Source organism: Exophiala bonariae (genome assembly GCF_035927105.1).
Source record: "Exophiala bonariae strain CCFEE 5792 chromosome Unknown scaffold_36, whole genome shotgun sequence".
In the NCBI taxonomy this organism is placed as follows: Eukaryota; Fungi; Ascomycota; class Eurotiomycetes; order Chaetothyriales; family Herpotrichiellaceae; genus Exophiala; species Exophiala bonariae.
The window spans coordinates 207,482-224,099 of record NW_027042511.1 but is presented as its reverse complement, the minus strand read 5'-3'; the positions used below and the strand labels follow the sequence as shown (position 1 = coordinate 224,099).

The window sequence follows — 16,618 nt, the reverse complement described above, 5'->3', positions numbered from 1 at the left end:
TATCCAGAGTTGATGACTGCCAAGCATGATGATAATGGCGAGAACGCTGGTCTCGAATCATGTCGAAGTTCCTGTATATATATCACCACTGCGAATGATTCATCGTCGTGTCGATCTAGCCAGTAGCTCTAGAATTTGGTGGAGATCACAAGTTCGCTAATTTTTGCGGATATATCTTTACCAGACAAAGTGTTACTGAGTATTGATCATCGTATGACTCCATGCCTCCAGGCTTTCAGAATGTGTCTTCTCCAACTAACAAGCCGAGGTAAACTTACAAAACTTATTGCACAAACGGTAGTGCCCAACTTCTTCATTGAGGGGATGGGCGAAATCAACCTATGAAAAAGACCCTCGCCTGCACTTTGTCATCGGTGACTCGTTTAGACTGGGAGTAGCGTTGTGTTATAGTTCCTCAGGCCCAAATCGTGACGGTGAATAACTATTTCGAGAAAGAAAAAAGTAGCGAAGATGGATAAGACATTATCCAGTTGTTCACCGCCAGAAACGTGCTGTGCACTATGGCGCAGAACTGCTTTGAGGTAGAATCGGGGATTAGGAGAATGGCCGACAATCGTGGGATGAAGAAACAATATCAAATTGCTGGAATACAGCCGTCACATCAAAAAATGTGTTACATAAAGTACGCTCGCAAGCAGAGTCAGTTCCTACAGGAGGAACCAACGTCCATGCCGCCTACCTTTGGATCAGGTCTTCGTGAGCAGTTCCTGAAACGAGAAATGCGAATCTGCTCTAACATTAAGTAACACTTGGAAATTCTTGATCAATATATGTATATACATGTCAGAATGCAATTGTTAGGCGACAAATACGAAAATGAGCTATGCGGGGCTGGAAAAACATGGGCCCTCTCGAGTTCTCTGGGCGCCCCGCATTCCTAGGCAGGCTTAAAGAACTCATGCCAAATGGTGCAACCTTCTCTTTCGCTAAGGTGGAATTGATCAGGAATTTACCGTAGCACAACCCAGTAAATGAATAAACCCTGGGAACAGAACCACAACTCGGCAAAAGAGCAGCGCCACCGAAGGGGGTCGAGCTGGATGTAAGAGAGATGGCGTTAACGGGAGATGCCCAGCTGAGACTACCAGCGGCAGAGAGGAGACTCAAATGTCCTCACTGTCCACGAATATTCAATAAAAACGACCATTTTAATCGCCATGTTCGCTCTCATACAAACGAGAAGCCCTTTGGCTGCAAAATATGTGGCAGATTCTACCCACGTCGGTATTTATTCATTCATTCTCAAGTTGAATGATAAGATCTTTGGCTAACCAATCTAGTGACACGCTTCTACGCCACTTCAAAATGCACGATGTCCGCCGTGGGTACAAGTTGCAGTCTCTGATAATTAGTCGAGAAGAAGCTGTCAATATTGAGAACCATGATTTGGAAGATGTCCCTCCCCGTGAGGAGATACTCATGGCTCGGCACATGGATTTTGAGATTGAGGGAGATTCCAACGAACCTGAGGAGCTGTATCTGCGTGGAGAACCGACAAAATCTGCACCTCCTTTGCTCCCGGAACAAAGTGGCCCGACCCAGCCAGGAACGAACGCTTTCCAGCCCGCGATAGCCTCCCCAAGTACAGAGTTCAACCCTAGGGTATCTAGAAATGCAATGACGACTCCCGGTGACCCAGCATCCGAAATTCGCAGCTTAGCAGATGTCGTTCATCCACAGATAGAAACCAGTACGACTGACTGGCTTCTGGATGAGACTTTTATGAACATATTCGATGACTGGAGGGTGGATGCTCCTTGGAGCGAGGCTGAGAACCTACCATTCCCAGAAACAACCTATGCCACACCATCCTCTACCGGAGGTATCGCTGCTCATGCGACAGTGTTAGATCTGCGGCAGATTTGGTATGTTCAGGTCGGATATAACATCGAAAATCTAGATGCCTACTGCGACAAGTCAGGGCGACGGCTGCCCACGAAATCCACATCAGAGATTGATGAATCGTTCCGCACTAGCATCACAAAAGAACTTGGTCTCTTGCCATCCACAGAACCATTACCATCAATCGACTTTATGGTAGGGATCCATGAGATCTCTTGATTTTATGTTGCTAACATTCTAGCAGAACCTTTGTATCCAACTATTTTTCACCCGCTTCAATGTTGCAATCCCGCTAATTCATGCTCCAACTTTCAGACCCAGTTTGAACCATGTCCTACTTATTCTGGCAATGTCGGCCGCAGGGGCAACAACAATGCCAGGAGCCAAAGCGAAACGGATTGGCTCGAGCATCTTCGAGCGAGCAGCGAAACTGGGTTTGAGCTATCCGTGGGAAAGGGCACTTTCAGACAATCCGCAGTTCACGCCGTGGAATATAAAAGGTTCGACGATCAGTCAGAGCATCGCGATTTTGTCAGAAGACCCTTCCCATCGAGCTAACGCAGCGGCATACCACGGTTGTCTTATTTCGGTAAGTAAGATCCTCAAAGATGGTCAGAGTCACTGACCCTCTTCTGCAGATTGCTCGGCATTTCAAAATATTCACTGAAGTTCCTGAAATTGAGTTGCCTGATACGATCTCTGATCCAGAACTAGATATTCTATGGAGAAAATGGGCCATCTTTGAGGAAATGAAGAGGTAATACAATGTTTTCTTGATGATGGCTCTCAAAACCGTTGCTAAACTCTCGATTAGAGCAGCTTTGATTATACATATTCATGATGCCGAGCTTGCGGCTCTGTTTCACCAAGAACCGGTCTTCAGGCACAGTATGAAACTTCTTTCTGCTCCAGCGCCTGACAATGTCTTCCAGGCACGGACCGCCGCAACTTGGGCAGGAAAGTATAGACTCCACCAGCAAAGTCGGTTGAGTTATCAAACCAGCGATACTCTCGACTTGAGTCCCCAATTCCAGAGCAGCCACAAAGCAATCACCCTTGAAGAACGGGTAAAACATCAGTCCACGCTCTATTCCTGGGCAAGACTCGCTGGTATTGGTGCGACTGTCTGCGAATATCGGCAAACCAACACCCTTTCTCCAATGAATGTTGCTGAGTTGGAGCTCTCCGTTCTCAGCTGGTTCTCTTTGACCGGTGAATGCTGTCTTCCTAAGCGTCCTCAAGAACAACTAGATTTGCCATTCGGCCTTCGACCACTCTGGCACCAGACTTTCATTGCACTATATACCGATCTGAACACATTGGAACATCTGACTGGTAGAGACGGAATAGCACCTTCGACGCGCGCCTTACAATACATCGAAGCATGGATCTCCTCCCGAGAATCGCAACGATGTCTGTTTCATTCGTTGTGCATACAGCAACTTGTTAGCTCTGGTAAATTAAACGCCACCGTTGCGTTCCACACGCCAAGGGTGATTTTTGCAGCTGCTCTTTGCTGGCAATGTTTTATCGTCTACTCTCAACGATTCCCAATCAAAGCCAGCATATCCGGAAGTTACGACGATATATCTGAGTACCTCATGGGATTGCCAGAAGTGGAAGCCATGCGAAACGATAGTTCTCATCCAGCACTGTATCAAAATATCGTGCAGAGGGCCATTTTCGAGCTGGTGAGGATACTCCAATCCCCACTGCCCGAAATGAAGGCGAGCACTTTGTGCGTCCTTGAGGGAGCTCTTCGTCAAATGACAACGAACGGTATCTCGAAGAGGTTCGCAGACATACTTCAAGTTTTCATACTTGGAGACACCTAGATTGGCGTGCTGACCGCAATATGCTCCAAATACTGTGTTTTGCTCTCCCTGTTCCTCCGCGTCCCACTTCCCACCTCACGCTATCACCTCATTCGTTCCCACATCCCACATCCCACTTCCCACGAGATGCCAATCGCGACCTCAGGCGGAGGGAACAACAAACGCACACGCTGATGAGTTACACAGTGTGTTCTGTACCACGCTACTGACCCCTCATACCAACGTCAATATAAATCAATGATTCTCCGACTCTTTACCTGTTCAACGCTTATCACCAAGTGCCCTTTCCAGTAGCTGAGATCTTGCATCCGCAATGCGCATCAGATCCCATATTACCAGTGAAGATGGAACAGTATGGTATTACGAGCAGGAAGGTTCCGGTCCAAATATTGTACTGATCCCAGATGGTTTGGGCGAGTGCGAGCTTTTCGATAAACCAATGTCAATCATCGCAGCCCAGGGGTACACAGTCACAACTTTCGATATGCCCGGGATGTCGAGATCGTCTAATGCGCCCTCGAGTACATATCAAGATGTCACTGCCCAGAAATTGGCAAAATCCGTTATTGGTGTTCTGGATAAGTTGAACATCAACTTTGCTTCGTTCTGGGGTTGCAGCTCTGCCGCCTCGACTGTTCTCGTCCTATGTATCGACTTTCCCGACAGAGTGCGAAATGTGCTTGCGCATGAGGCCCCGATGATTACCCATGACTTTCTCAAGGATCTGCCGGCGACCGACCCGGGTACCATTTCTTCGTCGATGGCAGCGATCACCAGGTCAATGTCTTCGAATGAGACTGCATGGGACAATCTTGGAAGTGAGGTCCACAATCGTCTAAAGGAAAATTACGTTCGGTGGGCTCACGGGTATCCCCTCAGTATTCCACAATCTTGTCCAACCGATGTCGATGTCCTGCGAGGGAAGCCAATAGACTGGACTGTTGGCGCCTCGACTCAGAATCAAATGTTCTTCGACAACATAGTTATCGCAACGAAGGCGGGCGTTCCTATCTCGACGCTTCCTGGACAACACTTCCCATATGTATCACATCCAGATATCTTCGCAAATCATGTGGTACAAACAACCCGCAAATACCTGTGACCGGCGTGCAGAGTTGTTCGTATTGGTTCAAAATTAGCCGCATTGGGGGAATTCAGAAATGGTGATGAATGACGACGTCAACATGGTATATCGCCTCAACACAGGATGTATTAATGTCACGAATCAGACTTATTGGGTTGTTCGTCAACACTGCCTCATCTTTCGGCGTACAGCCGAGAAACGAGGACTGAGATACAGAGATAGTTATCCATAGTATCTAGATATGCAACACGTTGAAGGCTTTTGGTTGCTTTAGTGAAGACTAGCTCAATTCACGTCTGCCAATATGAAAATTGTTATTCCGCAAACGCAGATGAATACCAAAGAACATGGCTTAGTGAAGTTCCAGTTGGATCAAGCGCACGCTCAAATACTTCGCTAATCAACCTGCTGGCACATAGTCTACCAAGGGCTGTGAATTCTAGCCTAGTCTGGGATCACTCGAAGGATTTCATGCTCAAGGCAACAAAAACGTCCGTTGGGGGTATGAAGCGCAATTGTTGCCAATCCCAGTCAGCCCGGCAGCTTATTACCTGACACCCAGGTGCATGCTTCTTTCCAGAAGTGTTCTAATCCTTCACCTTGACGATAACGAAACGGCAAGAGACTCTCTGAAATCTCCTGAACTTGTTTCCAAGATTGTTCCTCGAGCGGTATTGGACTATGCCTGAGTTGCTCCGCAAACCACCATCGGTTCGACTTCTCGCGGGATGTGAATCCTCCGATAATTGCTGTCCAAAGAAGAACTCGTGGATATAGATCCCAGTAACCGAGTCGATCGCAATCATCCATGGCAAGCAAGAGAGCTCGAGAACTGTTTTCATGATAGAGACAAAGCTGTCCCATTGGCTCAATAGACTCGGCAATGAATACTTGAACTGCAAGTCTGCACAACTTGAACAAACAGTCACCAGAGTCATCCACGCTCATGGCCTCGTTCTGAATTGCTCGTCTAGTCAGAACCCAACGCACTATGTCAATTCCTGCTTCTGGGTTATTGATCATCAGGTCATACGTTGCAAAGAGTGCTCGAGCTTTTGAAACCACATCCGACAGAGCCCTTACAGGCTTGGTGTTTGGTAGAAAGTCAAAAACATTCTCGATTGCGGGGTACTTTTTGATGGTCATTGCATCCCAGTAGCCACGAAAAGAGTGTAGTGACTTATTGGTGGGGACTAGAGGAGCAAACTGGGGCTTTCTAAGGTTGCACATGGCATCGTGTGTGTCAATGCTGGAGAATTAGCACGTTTGTATCTGGTGGTTGGGAAACGTCATACCCCATAATAAGTTCTGCCAGGTTGTGAAGCTTAAACGTCTTAATACCTCCCCTCTGCTTGGTCAACTGGATGAGAGCTTTCGCATGCGCAGGTTCCCAGCCTCCATTGGTGTAGAACTCATTGTCCCTGTACATTGGGTCTGTTGATCGCGCTAGTCTTATTGGGAGATCCGTTGAACCGACCACGGCCAGCACAACCATGGCGAGAAGCATTGCGTCCGATACAAATGCACCAGGCTGGCTCACTGCCAAGCGAAGGTTCGCTATCGAGTCGCGATAAGATGTGATGCGGAGTTGTCGAAGTGATTGTTCTTGACAGCCGAGAAAGAGCTGATAGCTTGCGCCAGCATACAACATCGTATGCAGAAGACAGTTGTCGCCCATAGCTAAGGTCATCGTCTGTGATAGCCATGTGGTAACGGCCGACTTGTGGGTGGAAAAGGCAAAGGCAGGCCACTGATGAATTATTGCTGAGTATAAAATTAGCTATACAATCCATCTGAGGAGTGGCCCGTGCAGCGTTTACCAAATTGCAAAACCCCCTGATTTTGAGCAGGAATCGTCTCGTCGGATAAAGTATTGAAGGGATCTACGCATCCAGCAAACTGTTTCTCCGGATGAAAAGCTTTCTGCAAGCCGAAAATTGATGTTCTACTTAGAGCACCAACATTTCCGCCAGCGGCAGGCTTTTTAGTGAGGTCTGATAGTCCAAGTTAGTTGCCTGCAGTCACGTCAAGACAAATTTTCCCGAACCTTCCAGTTGGCCCTTAGCTTTTTTAGATCTCCTTTGCCGATGATTGAAGGTTGCAGCGTGTTGAAACCGCCGCACGTCCTTCCGTGCCTGTTGCCCAGGCTTCCAGAGGAGGAAAGTGATTTCAATGGGCTGTTCGACCTCTTGTGCCATGTGCAAAAGTACGGGATCTGTTCAAAAAAGGGAATTGAGAAGGTCGTGTATGCAAAGAAATGGAGGGACAAGGCCCGGAAGAAAGAGCTTAACATTGTGCCAACTCGTTGGGACCAGCGTCGAGCTGAGTTTCTGACCAGTGGTGGGCAGCTAGGCGCTGAAAAATGGCCCGATGGAACAGCTGTGTGCTGTATCAAATGGGTGATTTAAGAGGCCTAGAATGACCTAGATCTCTTTCAGCTGAAAGCTTGTACCAACGCCGGGCGAGCCACTAAATAATGTGGTTGGCTAGTGAAGCTTTGACTATCTTGGCAGCTGATAAGTTTGAATAGCATTGTGTTTGGATTTCAATTCCCCATTGCTCGGACCATCCCCACGGACAGGCAAGTTGAACGGGAACTCATGTTCGTCCCCTGGGTCAATGCGGAGCGCATGGGGCCAGTCTCACGGACGCCGGCAACGTGTGCAATAGTTGCTACCTAAGTACTGCTCAATGACTCCCAAGTTCGCGCTTGGCAGGACATGCCATCCGAACCAGATATCTTTCAAGGTAGATACCTTGATTAAGCGATGAGTGGACTACTGGATAGCAGATCCGAGTCTCGTAGGTTTCAGAAGACGATGAATATTCAAGCTCGAACCACTCCCTTCAAGACCTCGCTCATAGTGGTGGGCGCATCACGGCCTACTGCACCGCAAGATAGATTCCTATCATAAGGCAAACGGTGTCATCTCGAAGAACTAACGAATGATCCCCACTTGATTAAGTCTTTCAATTATTGGAAATATTTTGTGTCTGGACAGAGTCACATTGAAACCCTGGGAATGCAGCAGATGTGTGAGCAAAAGAAAACAATGCCTGAGGGGTATCATGTCAGGTGAAAGGAGTATCAATGGCTTGCGAACATGCAGCTTATAAACTCACGTTTGAGCCGACATCGAGTCTACACCAGGCAATCTTCTACTCACCACTTCCACCAATACCATTCTGCAATGACAAGCGGCACCATGTTTTCCCTACACTCACTACTCATTCTACTTTCGTTTTCCGCAACGAAAGTACTGTCATGCTCTCGTGTGACTTATCATGCGGGAGTCGACGATCGGATCACCGCCGGCAGGTCTATGGACTTCGTGGCATCGACAAATTCTAGCATGTACATCTTTCCGGCTGGCTTACAACGCAACGGGTCCATTGGGGAGAACTCTAAGTCGTGGACTTCTAAATATGGTTCCATGGTGACGACCATGTACGACATGGTCAGCATTGACGGGATGAACTCGGAAGGTTTGACTGGGAGTCTTCTGTACCTGGGCAATAGCGACTATGGCGCTCGCAACACTTCACGACCCGGACTCCCCATCGGATTTTGGCTGCAATACTTCCTGGATTTATATCCCAATGTGGCAGCAGCTGCGGAAGCCTTACAAAAAGAAAACCTACAAGTCGTTACCAAGGCTCTAGTCCCTGGGGTTTCATCAACAGCTCACCTCGCGCTTTCAGACAAGTCCGGTGATAACATGATAGTCGAATACCTTGATGGAAAGATGGTCATTCACCACGGACAACAGTACCCAGTCATGACTAATGATCCGTCATTTGATGATCAATTGACGTTGAATACGTACTGGGGCCCTATATCGAACGTATCTCTACCAGGAACGGGTTCCCCTGCCGGTGAGTTTTGGCTAGCTTACGCTCAGAAATCACCCGAAATAGTCGAAAGACATGCTAATGACTATCTGATCATAGATCGTTTCGTTCGACTATCATACTATAACTCCTTGGCGCCCGAGTCAAAGGATCTCATGACTTCAGTTGCAACCACTGCGGCTATGATACGGGCCGTCAGTGTTCCGTTTGTCCCTGAAAGCCAAATCAACACGGGACTCGACATCTGGCCAACATTGTGGAGAGTCTACCAGGATTCCAAAGACATGGTTTACTTCTATGAGAGTTCCATGGTACCAATTTCCATTTACATGAAATTTTCGGACTATGACCTCTCGTCCAGTGGCAAGATCATGCGATTGGGATTGGCAGAGGAGTCGTGGGAAGATCTGTATGGTGACATGAACGGAAAATTCACAAATGCCACTGCATTCATTCCTTTAGGAGCAGGGGGCTGAGTACTCTTTTCCACGAGTTAGTGAAGACCGATCCGTGACTTTGTATCACAACTGAAGAGTTGGTGAATATATCAATGTTAGGAACAAAATTCTGAAATAAGGCATCGCGAAACAGTCCGTCCATAAATTTTAATCTTTGCCCGCTCGGTATAAAACAATGTTCCTGGGGCCATTAATCCCCAACGTCTAAATCGAACGACACTCCGAAAGCTCTTGTTCATTGTTGTGGAACTTCACCACCCGTTGTACCTTATTGCCTTTCCCCATCCCGGTGACGGTCATGCTTCAGGGCATTCTTTCCCCAACTGCAGATAATTCCAGCAAACTGATTGCATTGTTAGCATTTCAAGTTCGTTGCCATGAGAGAGACTTACTACTATCTCCCAGGTCATCACCAAATGAACTTTTCAAGACCTGTTCCCCAAAAGTTGTACCCTCACTAGGATGATACGCAACCGCCTGCTTGCCTATTGCAATCGCCATCATAGGTGGAATGGTATCGAGTTCTTTGAACTTAGGTTGATCTTGGTAAAGTTGTTGAAGCATGAGTTGGTGAATGTTATGAGCGGCATATTGTCCCATATGCATTGCAGTGCCGCAGCGCTTGATGCCGGACCAGCGAGCAATATCTCCGATCGCAAAATGATACCTTGCATTCGAAATCTCGGGAAGAAGGTTTAGCCTGACGCGTTAGCATGAATCAATGCAGACAGCCTGAAATCGCTTACGAAGGTGTCACTTGAACATATTGCTGGTCATCTAACGATGCCTGCGGCATGTATGCAGTCGAAGGGACACTCTTTGACATGGCATGAATAACGCATCCGCAGGTTATATGTGCCCCGCTGCTCAAAATAAGTTCCGAATATTGGGAGCCATCTTCATTCGTCAAGTTGAGAGTCTCCAGGACCCTTTCTCCCAAGATCAACTCAACACCAGTTTCCTCGAGGGCGAGGCGAGATCTCTCTTTGAAATCATTTGGCAACGGTTCTGAGGATAGTAGGTTCTCTCGAGAATGGATCAGCGTCACTCGCTGTGTTGGCATCACCAATTTTATTTCAGCGGCCATCTCGATGCCAACGGCCCCTGAAAATGGACATTAAGCAAGGAACACCAGGACAAGAAGAGGAATTACGAACCACCACCGACAACGACGACTCCATTCGCTGCCGCTTCAACCGACTTGATATGGCTCAAAGTTTCCCCAATATAATCAGCTTTGGTCAAGCTCTGCGGTACAACAGGCCAGGCTCTCCGCAATCCAGAAGCACCAACGAAAAAGTCGTATGGGACTTCTGTTGGTAATTTACTGTTGGCTTCTATGATAGTCGCCTTCTGGAGCTTGCTCTCAATTCTCTGAACACTGCCTTGGATTGTCTTGATGTTTTTCAATGCCGGAATCTCATCGAACCTTCGCCAAGCCTTTTTCGCAAAGTCACTGGATGCAAGGACTAATGGAGAAGAGATCAAATGGTCTGAATATCGGCCGAAGCTGTTAGTCGATCGAGGGATATGAGCAAGTTACCAAGTTGACTACTCACAGTATCCGTCACGTTCGTCAACAATCGTGATTTCGACACCAATTTTCCGAGGATCAGGTTCGCCCTCCACATTGTACTCGAACCGTGGAAATCGACCGGAACATAGATCCAGCAGATTCAAAGCCGTTCCCAAACCAGCATAGGAGCCACCCGCAATCAGCACCTTGATCGGCCGAGCCTGTAGCGCGAAATTGGAGGCCACCATGTTGATGATAATCGGGAACACCACTGAGGGTCGGAGACTTGGGGAGCAGGTTATCCATTTTGAGGATTCCCGTTTGAAGTGATTATATTCAAAACACTGTGACAATGATATCTAACAAGACAATATGTTGAGAAATGATTCGCCGATGTCGGGACGGGGGATGATAGCCTGGGCGTTGATCCAATCTTATCAGATGTAACCCATTTTCAGGCTCCAGCGGCAGGCAGAGAAGTCTTAAATTATGGAGAAGTCATCCAGTAAACCACATGCCAACTATTCGTGAAGTCCAGGGTAGTGAAAATGACTTTCGCGGCTTTGCTGGATTTAACGAAGAACTAATCCCTAGCCTTCCGTGAGTTGCTGTGGGGAGTATTGTGCTATCTACGCTATCGGTGATGGTCTCTCGGCCCGCCTCGCCGCCAGTCTTCAAGCATCACGAATTCCACGCTCTGCGACCCCTTTTCAAGTTGTGTCTGGTGTTCAAGATTAATTTTCACCACCAGAGTATATTATTGCTAACTCTATTCCAAAACAGGAGCGTTTTTTGCTCTGTCAACTGTGGCTTCCTTCATGAATGGGCTGCGAGCTCGAATGCGCCGACCAAACAAGATGATTACCACAGGTGCAAACGAAAGGACAAGTGCTAAAAATCCAAGAAGAGTGCTGCCCCATTGAAACCCGAGATTTGTATACATGCTCTGTGCCGCGAGTGGAAGAAACGCTGCAAATATGTTTTCGCCCAGCACGATCGCGGCAACCGCGCTTCCCGCGTATTTGCTGTATGCATCAACAACATAATCGGCAATGGCGATCACCACCACGTTTGTTCCAAACCCAACCATGGCAAGGCCAATTGCGGGGGCTATCCACGGAAGGGACTCGTACGATGTCCATCCATACACAAACATACCTCCGGTCACTCCCACAAAACTCCCGACCAGGCTCATGTAGAGACGTGCTTCTGGTATAGGAGATCCCGGAATCTCCTGATTTCTTGATCCAGACGCAAAATATAGCTTTGCGGATATCAAAGCACCGACCCAGCCAATGCACTCGCCGATGACCACAGCGGCTTGAACGTAGCCCGCCTGAGATGCGTTCCAGCCATAAAGTCCAGCAAATACCTGCTCAACTGACTGCGTGAACAAGTAAACCGTACCGACCATGAATGCTGACCAGATTGTGAAGACAAAAACCACAGGCTCGGTGACCAGCATATAGATAGGTCGACGTATGCTATCGCTAAGCTTTTTCAGGAGAGGCTTTTCCTGCTGCCGTTCTAGCGTACGATGCTCCGTGTGTGTCTTCGATTTGTTCTTTGTGCGCCTTTGGAGAACGACAGAGCCTCTTGTCTCCACAAAGAAGAAAAAGTAAACAGGAGCGAGACCGCCATACCAAATCAGCTGCATGTATGAAATCCACCGCCAACCCAAGGATTGGAAGATGATGCCCCCAATAACCGGTCCCATGCTACTACCAGTGAGGTAAGCAGTCACATAGAACGCCATTGGGATCGTACGTCCACGTTCGTCTTCCCAAATATTTCCAATGACGCTAGCTGAGGTATTCGCTAAAATCGAAACGCAGCCACCAGAAAAAAATCGAGAAACGATCAAAGTCGCGAAATTTTGTGCCACAGCCTGTGGAATCACAAAGCATATGAAGACTCCATAGGTCAGCAAGAATCCCGCTCGAATACCGAAGTCTTCCATAAGTGGTAAAACGACTAGGGAGCAGACTGCACCTCCGAGAGCCCACGAAGTAACGGGCCAATAAGAGTTGGGAAAACGCTCATCGCTGACACCAAACTCTTCATTGATCGCTTCATGGGCCACGGTAATGATGGTTCCGTTCAAGAGCGTAGTGAAAGTTGCTAGAATGGCAATTGCAGTAATTATCCATTTCTTCCTCGATGGCCAATTGTATGGGTTGTCAGGATCTTCTGAGCCATACCAGTCCAAGGAATCGGTGTTTGAGGCGTCCCTTCGCAGAGTTACGTCACGGCTGGTTTGAACTCGAGGGGCGGAAATGCGGGAGAACTCCCTATCGAGCTGGGACGGAGCATTTGTCAACTCATATGGCGATACTGGCATTAGCGCGTTGTTGGCTTGAGCGCTGGAGGGATTTTGGTGAAGCGTGTCTTAACAGTCCAATCTATCGGATAGAAAAGAAAAAGAAGACATCATGTATCCATGGGCTCATCAAGAAGAAAAGCTTTGTGCAAATCTTCATCGTTACCTAAGCATTTTTTTTCGGATCTGAGCGAACTGTTACCTAATTGCTCCGCTGCCATGCCTGTAAACCGGCTGAGGTCGCCACTAGAAAGCAAATTGCGACATGCGGATATTCTACGCCGGAAAGTGGTATTGAACAATAAAAATCCTGCCCTCTCGTCAGAATTTATGTAGCAAGCCGGCTAAAGAGACAACAACATGCTGCTTTTACAAGTCTGACAATTTTTGGATAAATTTCAGACATCGAGGAGTACCATAAAAGTTTTGCTTGGCCTCCAAGCAAATATGTCGGTCAGCCGGGGCTGTAGGACGAGTGCTCAACAGGCACGAATAATGTCAGCGCTCCCAAATGAAGTTACAAACCATCTCACAGTGGAAGGTCTGCTTTCACGTCATACCACTTTCCTTGTTGGTCTGACTACTTAGCTCATGATGTTAGATCAAGCTGGCCGAAGCTTGGCCCAGAAATCTTCAATTAACAATGTGACTTCGGGGACTTTTTGGCGCACAACCTCGTGGCCAACATTCCGGACGACACTGATGTTCCTGAACCCAAGCTCCTCGAGTTCTTCCTTGGTGCATACGTCATCTGACTCACCAAGTACCACCAGAAATGGGATTCCACTGCCTGCTGCCCTCTCGAAAGCAGCGTTTTGATCCATTACACCACCGTCCCTGAAGATTGCAACGACGGATGCGATGTGTCCAGGGTGGGCCTTTTTCTGCCATGCCTTCACTGCTTCGGCAACCACTTCGCCACGTTCGACTCTCTCTTTCCAATCAGCTGGAACTAACAACTCGCCGCCCTGGAGAAAATTCAAGATCCATTTCCGCGCTGCAGCTTCATCGTCGCCACGTAGATGGGCATGCTCCTCGGTTGTAAATGCAGATGATGGAATGATACCGGCAGGGGCAATCAGAGTGAAACTTTGTACTCTTGATGGTCGCGAGACAACGTATCCGACCGTGAGAGCGCCTCCAAATGAATAGCCCACAAGATGGGCGGAGGGCCATTCCAATCTGTCCAACAGGAAATCTAGTAAGTTATGGAACAGACTTGGCTCATGCGGTACAACAGGAGTATCGCTCAATCCATGGCCCCAGAGATCCACCAGCACGAAATGGGTCGCGGGAAATGATGCTTGCAATGCTCGCGCAAGTGGAAGGATCCCTAGAGCCGGAGTTTGTACGCCATGAATGAAAAGCACGCGCTCGGGCGTAGACGAGCCATCTTGTTGCGAAAGTGGTGACAAAGGTACTAAATCGTAGTATACTGCTTTTCCGTCGCTCGTGTGTAGATAAGTCGCTGGAGGGAGTAGTTTTCCGAAAGTCTCGGTGAAAGCTTCCTCAGTAGGGCCCGGGATTGGTGAAGATGGTGACTCCGATAGTGCACCAGGGCGTGGAAGAACAGTTTCCTCAGTGAGTGAAGCCATTCTTCATCAGGATTGATATGTCGAAGAAGACCCTTGGTGCAGGGGAACATTGAGAAGGCTACGGGATTGGGCTCATGATAGTCAACGAAGCCTCTGAAACTCAATTAATAAGCAGCGCCCTTCGTCAACCCTCACCCTGACACCAATCGATTGTCCTCATGTTACCAACCCACATTACGATATGTATCTATCTCGCTGTCTCATGAAGCTCATTACTTTAAGCATTCGAATAGGAATTAAGACAAAGATATAGTGCCAAAAGCGTATCTCATTCCCGCAATAGGAGCCAACTAGTAGCCACTCCCGGTTCTCATGAACAAATTGGATGGGGAAATGCGGTTGGCAAATTCCTCGTCCAATTGATATTCAATCTCAGGACCATCCGCGCTGAAACCTAGCTTTTGATAGACATGCCTTCCCCTGACAGATCCCTCCGTGATGGCCTCGAGATCTCCACGTCGTTTTGCTTCTCCCAAACCCCACTGAACCAGCTTAGAAGCGATCCCACGGCGTTGGTAACTAGGATGCACCGCACAAATGTCAAGTGCCATAACGTACGGCGGGCTTTTATTGGCCCGCTCAAGCATATATGCCCGGCGCTGGCTTTGTAAAGAATTTAGCATCTGAGAAGCGTATCGTCGTTCCCTCTCGTCATCAGGATGGTGCATTTCAAAATCACTGGGCTTCCATTCCTTTGGCTTCTGTCCTTGTCCGGGCACCATGGAAATTTGTGACCATATTGCAAACCCCACTATCCGCCTGGATGCTGGGTTTTGGTCATCTGGTATGGTGGCCTTGAGATGCAGTGTGTTGCTGTCGGATTTGCGCCAGTGATCAATCATCCTTTCTGCGTTTTTACGAGCACCTTCAGGTGTATCCCAACCCGGGTTGGTACTGATCCATAGATTGTCGTCTGCCTGTCGACCAAATGCCTCTGCAAGGCATTCAAAGCAAGTTTGGAAGTCCTCAGGATCTTTGACCTGCTCCACGAGGACTTCTTGGTCCAGTCCGCCCATCACTATGGTGTTTGATATGTCTTCTCTGGGGCGCGATTATCAGTAATGAAGTTTTGCTTGCGGCCAACATTTACCAATCTCTGATCGAAAGATTCACAATATTATTTGTGGCGATTATGCTAACCCGGTAAAACATCGGCTCTTACATTATTTATCTACCTCCAAGAATTCTGCTCTTTGAACCTTTTACCTTTTACTTCCATCCAAGCACGTCGCAATGTAACGCCACAAACCAAGCACCATCGTGCTCAGCCCATTCCGCCACGGCTTTCAAGGTCTGCTCAATCTCCTCATTAGTGATGTCGGCATCTAGCCAGCTTTGGTGAAAAGCATCACCAGGCTGCAACTGGCTGGTTCCCCGCAGAGCCAACCATTTTCGAGCTTCGGGTGTCGAATAAACAGTCGTTCCAGCGCTGACATGGATTCCCCCAATCTCCAGGTCGAAACCGGCCTTGCGAAATAGCCCAGGCATGCTGTTCCCAACCGAATCTACAGCAGGCACCACACCTTTGTAAACAGCTCTTTCGAAATTCCGCACCCATAGCCGGTCGAGATCAAAGCTCCGTGGATAAAAGTGCTGCTCCGCTCCTGTACGCGTTGCCAAAATACCTCCTGGCTTCAGAACTCGTCGCATCTCAGTCAATGCTTGGACTGGCAGATCTGGGGACTCCACGAAATACCCTAGCACTTGACCACAGTATACAATGTCAAATGAGTTATCAGCATATGACAGGCCTGATAGGATGTCACCGGCCTCGAAACTTATTGAACCAGGTCCTGTGTTGAGAATCTCGGCTTCCGCCGCCATGCTTTTGGCCTTCTCCAACACTTCTGCTGAGATATCTATACCAACAGTCGTGCCTTCGCTCGCATACTTGACGAACCCCAAGGAAATAGTCCCTGGGCCGCATCCGACATCGAGAACCTTGTGATGCTTCTTGATATGTGGTAAAAGAAAGGCAGCGTCTGTCTCCGCTGTGCGTAGCAGATGTGACGACAACGTCTGTTGAGAGTACCCCTGGGTGTAATTACCCGGGTGATTTCCTGGCGCCATATCTACGGTTTGGTGCTTCAGAGCG

General features: G+C 48.2%; 9 protein-coding genes across 9 annotated transcripts; 3 read left to right on the top strand and 6 right to left on the bottom strand.

Annotated features, from left to right (window-relative positions):
• Positions 1 to 1,326: 1,326 nt before the first annotated feature.
• LTR84_009167 (uncharacterized protein) lies at positions 1,327 to 3,698 on the top strand (the record flags this gene model as incomplete). The annotated part of the gene is made up of 4 exons (XM_064852709.1): positions 1,327 to 2,058; positions 2,108 to 2,452; positions 2,502 to 2,620; positions 2,678 to 3,698. The coding sequence occupies 4 exons, from the start codon at positions 1,327 to 1,329 to the stop codon at positions 3,696 to 3,698; spliced, it is 2,217 nt and encodes a 738-aa protein (XP_064701173.1).
• A 313-nt stretch (positions 3,699 to 4,011) lies between these two features.
• On the top strand, positions 4,012 to 4,800 carry LTR84_009166 (uncharacterized protein; the record flags this gene model as incomplete). Its single annotated transcript, XM_064852708.1, has 1 exon — positions 4,012 to 4,800. The coding sequence occupies one exon, from the start codon at positions 4,012 to 4,014 to the stop codon at positions 4,798 to 4,800; it is 789 nt and encodes a 262-aa protein (XP_064701172.1).
• Positions 4,801 to 5,313: 513 nt separating this feature from the next.
• LTR84_009165 (uncharacterized protein) lies at positions 5,314 to 6,211 on the bottom strand (the record flags this gene model as incomplete). The annotated part of the gene is made up of 2 exons (XM_064852707.1): positions 5,314 to 6,031; positions 6,078 to 6,211. The coding sequence occupies 2 exons, from the start codon at positions 6,209 to 6,211 to the stop codon at positions 5,314 to 5,316; spliced, it is 852 nt and encodes a 283-aa protein (XP_064701171.1).
• Positions 6,212 to 7,973: 1,762 nt separating this feature from the next.
• LTR84_009164 (uncharacterized protein) lies at positions 7,974 to 9,110 on the top strand (the record flags this gene model as incomplete). Its single annotated transcript, XM_064852706.1, has 1 exon — positions 7,974 to 9,110. One exon carries the CDS (start codon positions 7,974 to 7,976, stop codon positions 9,108 to 9,110), a length of 1,137 nt encoding a protein of 378 aa, XP_064701170.1.
• A 724-nt stretch (positions 9,111 to 9,834) lies between these two features.
• LTR84_009163 (uncharacterized protein) lies at positions 9,835 to 10,856 on the bottom strand (the record flags this gene model as incomplete). Its single annotated transcript, XM_064852705.1, has 3 exons — positions 9,835 to 10,196; positions 10,250 to 10,585; positions 10,652 to 10,856. 3 exons carry the CDS (start codon positions 10,854 to 10,856, stop codon positions 9,835 to 9,837), a joined length of 903 nt encoding a protein of 300 aa, XP_064701169.1.
• A 521-nt stretch (positions 10,857 to 11,377) lies between these two features.
• Positions 11,378 to 12,949, bottom strand: LTR84_009162 (uncharacterized protein; the record flags this gene model as incomplete). Its single annotated transcript, XM_064852704.1, has 1 exon — positions 11,378 to 12,949. One exon carries the CDS (start codon positions 12,947 to 12,949, stop codon positions 11,378 to 11,380), a length of 1,572 nt encoding a protein of 523 aa, XP_064701168.1.
• Positions 12,950 to 13,530: 581 nt separating this feature from the next.
• Positions 13,531 to 14,523, bottom strand: LTR84_009161 (uncharacterized protein; the record flags this gene model as incomplete). The annotated part of the gene is made up of 1 exon (XM_064852703.1): positions 13,531 to 14,523. One exon carries the CDS (start codon positions 14,521 to 14,523, stop codon positions 13,531 to 13,533), a length of 993 nt encoding a protein of 330 aa, XP_064701167.1.
• A 290-nt stretch (positions 14,524 to 14,813) lies between these two features.
• LTR84_009160 (uncharacterized protein) lies at positions 14,814 to 15,539 on the bottom strand (the record flags this gene model as incomplete). Its single annotated transcript, XM_064852702.1, has 1 exon — positions 14,814 to 15,539. The coding sequence occupies one exon, from the start codon at positions 15,537 to 15,539 to the stop codon at positions 14,814 to 14,816; it is 726 nt and encodes a 241-aa protein (XP_064701166.1).
• Positions 15,540 to 15,732: 193 nt separating this feature from the next.
• LTR84_009159 (uncharacterized protein) lies at positions 15,733 to 16,593 on the bottom strand (the record flags this gene model as incomplete). Its single annotated transcript, XM_064852701.1, has 1 exon — positions 15,733 to 16,593. One exon carries the CDS (start codon positions 16,591 to 16,593, stop codon positions 15,733 to 15,735), a length of 861 nt encoding a protein of 286 aa, XP_064701165.1.
• Between the last annotated feature and the right edge of the window lie 25 nt (positions 16,594 to 16,618).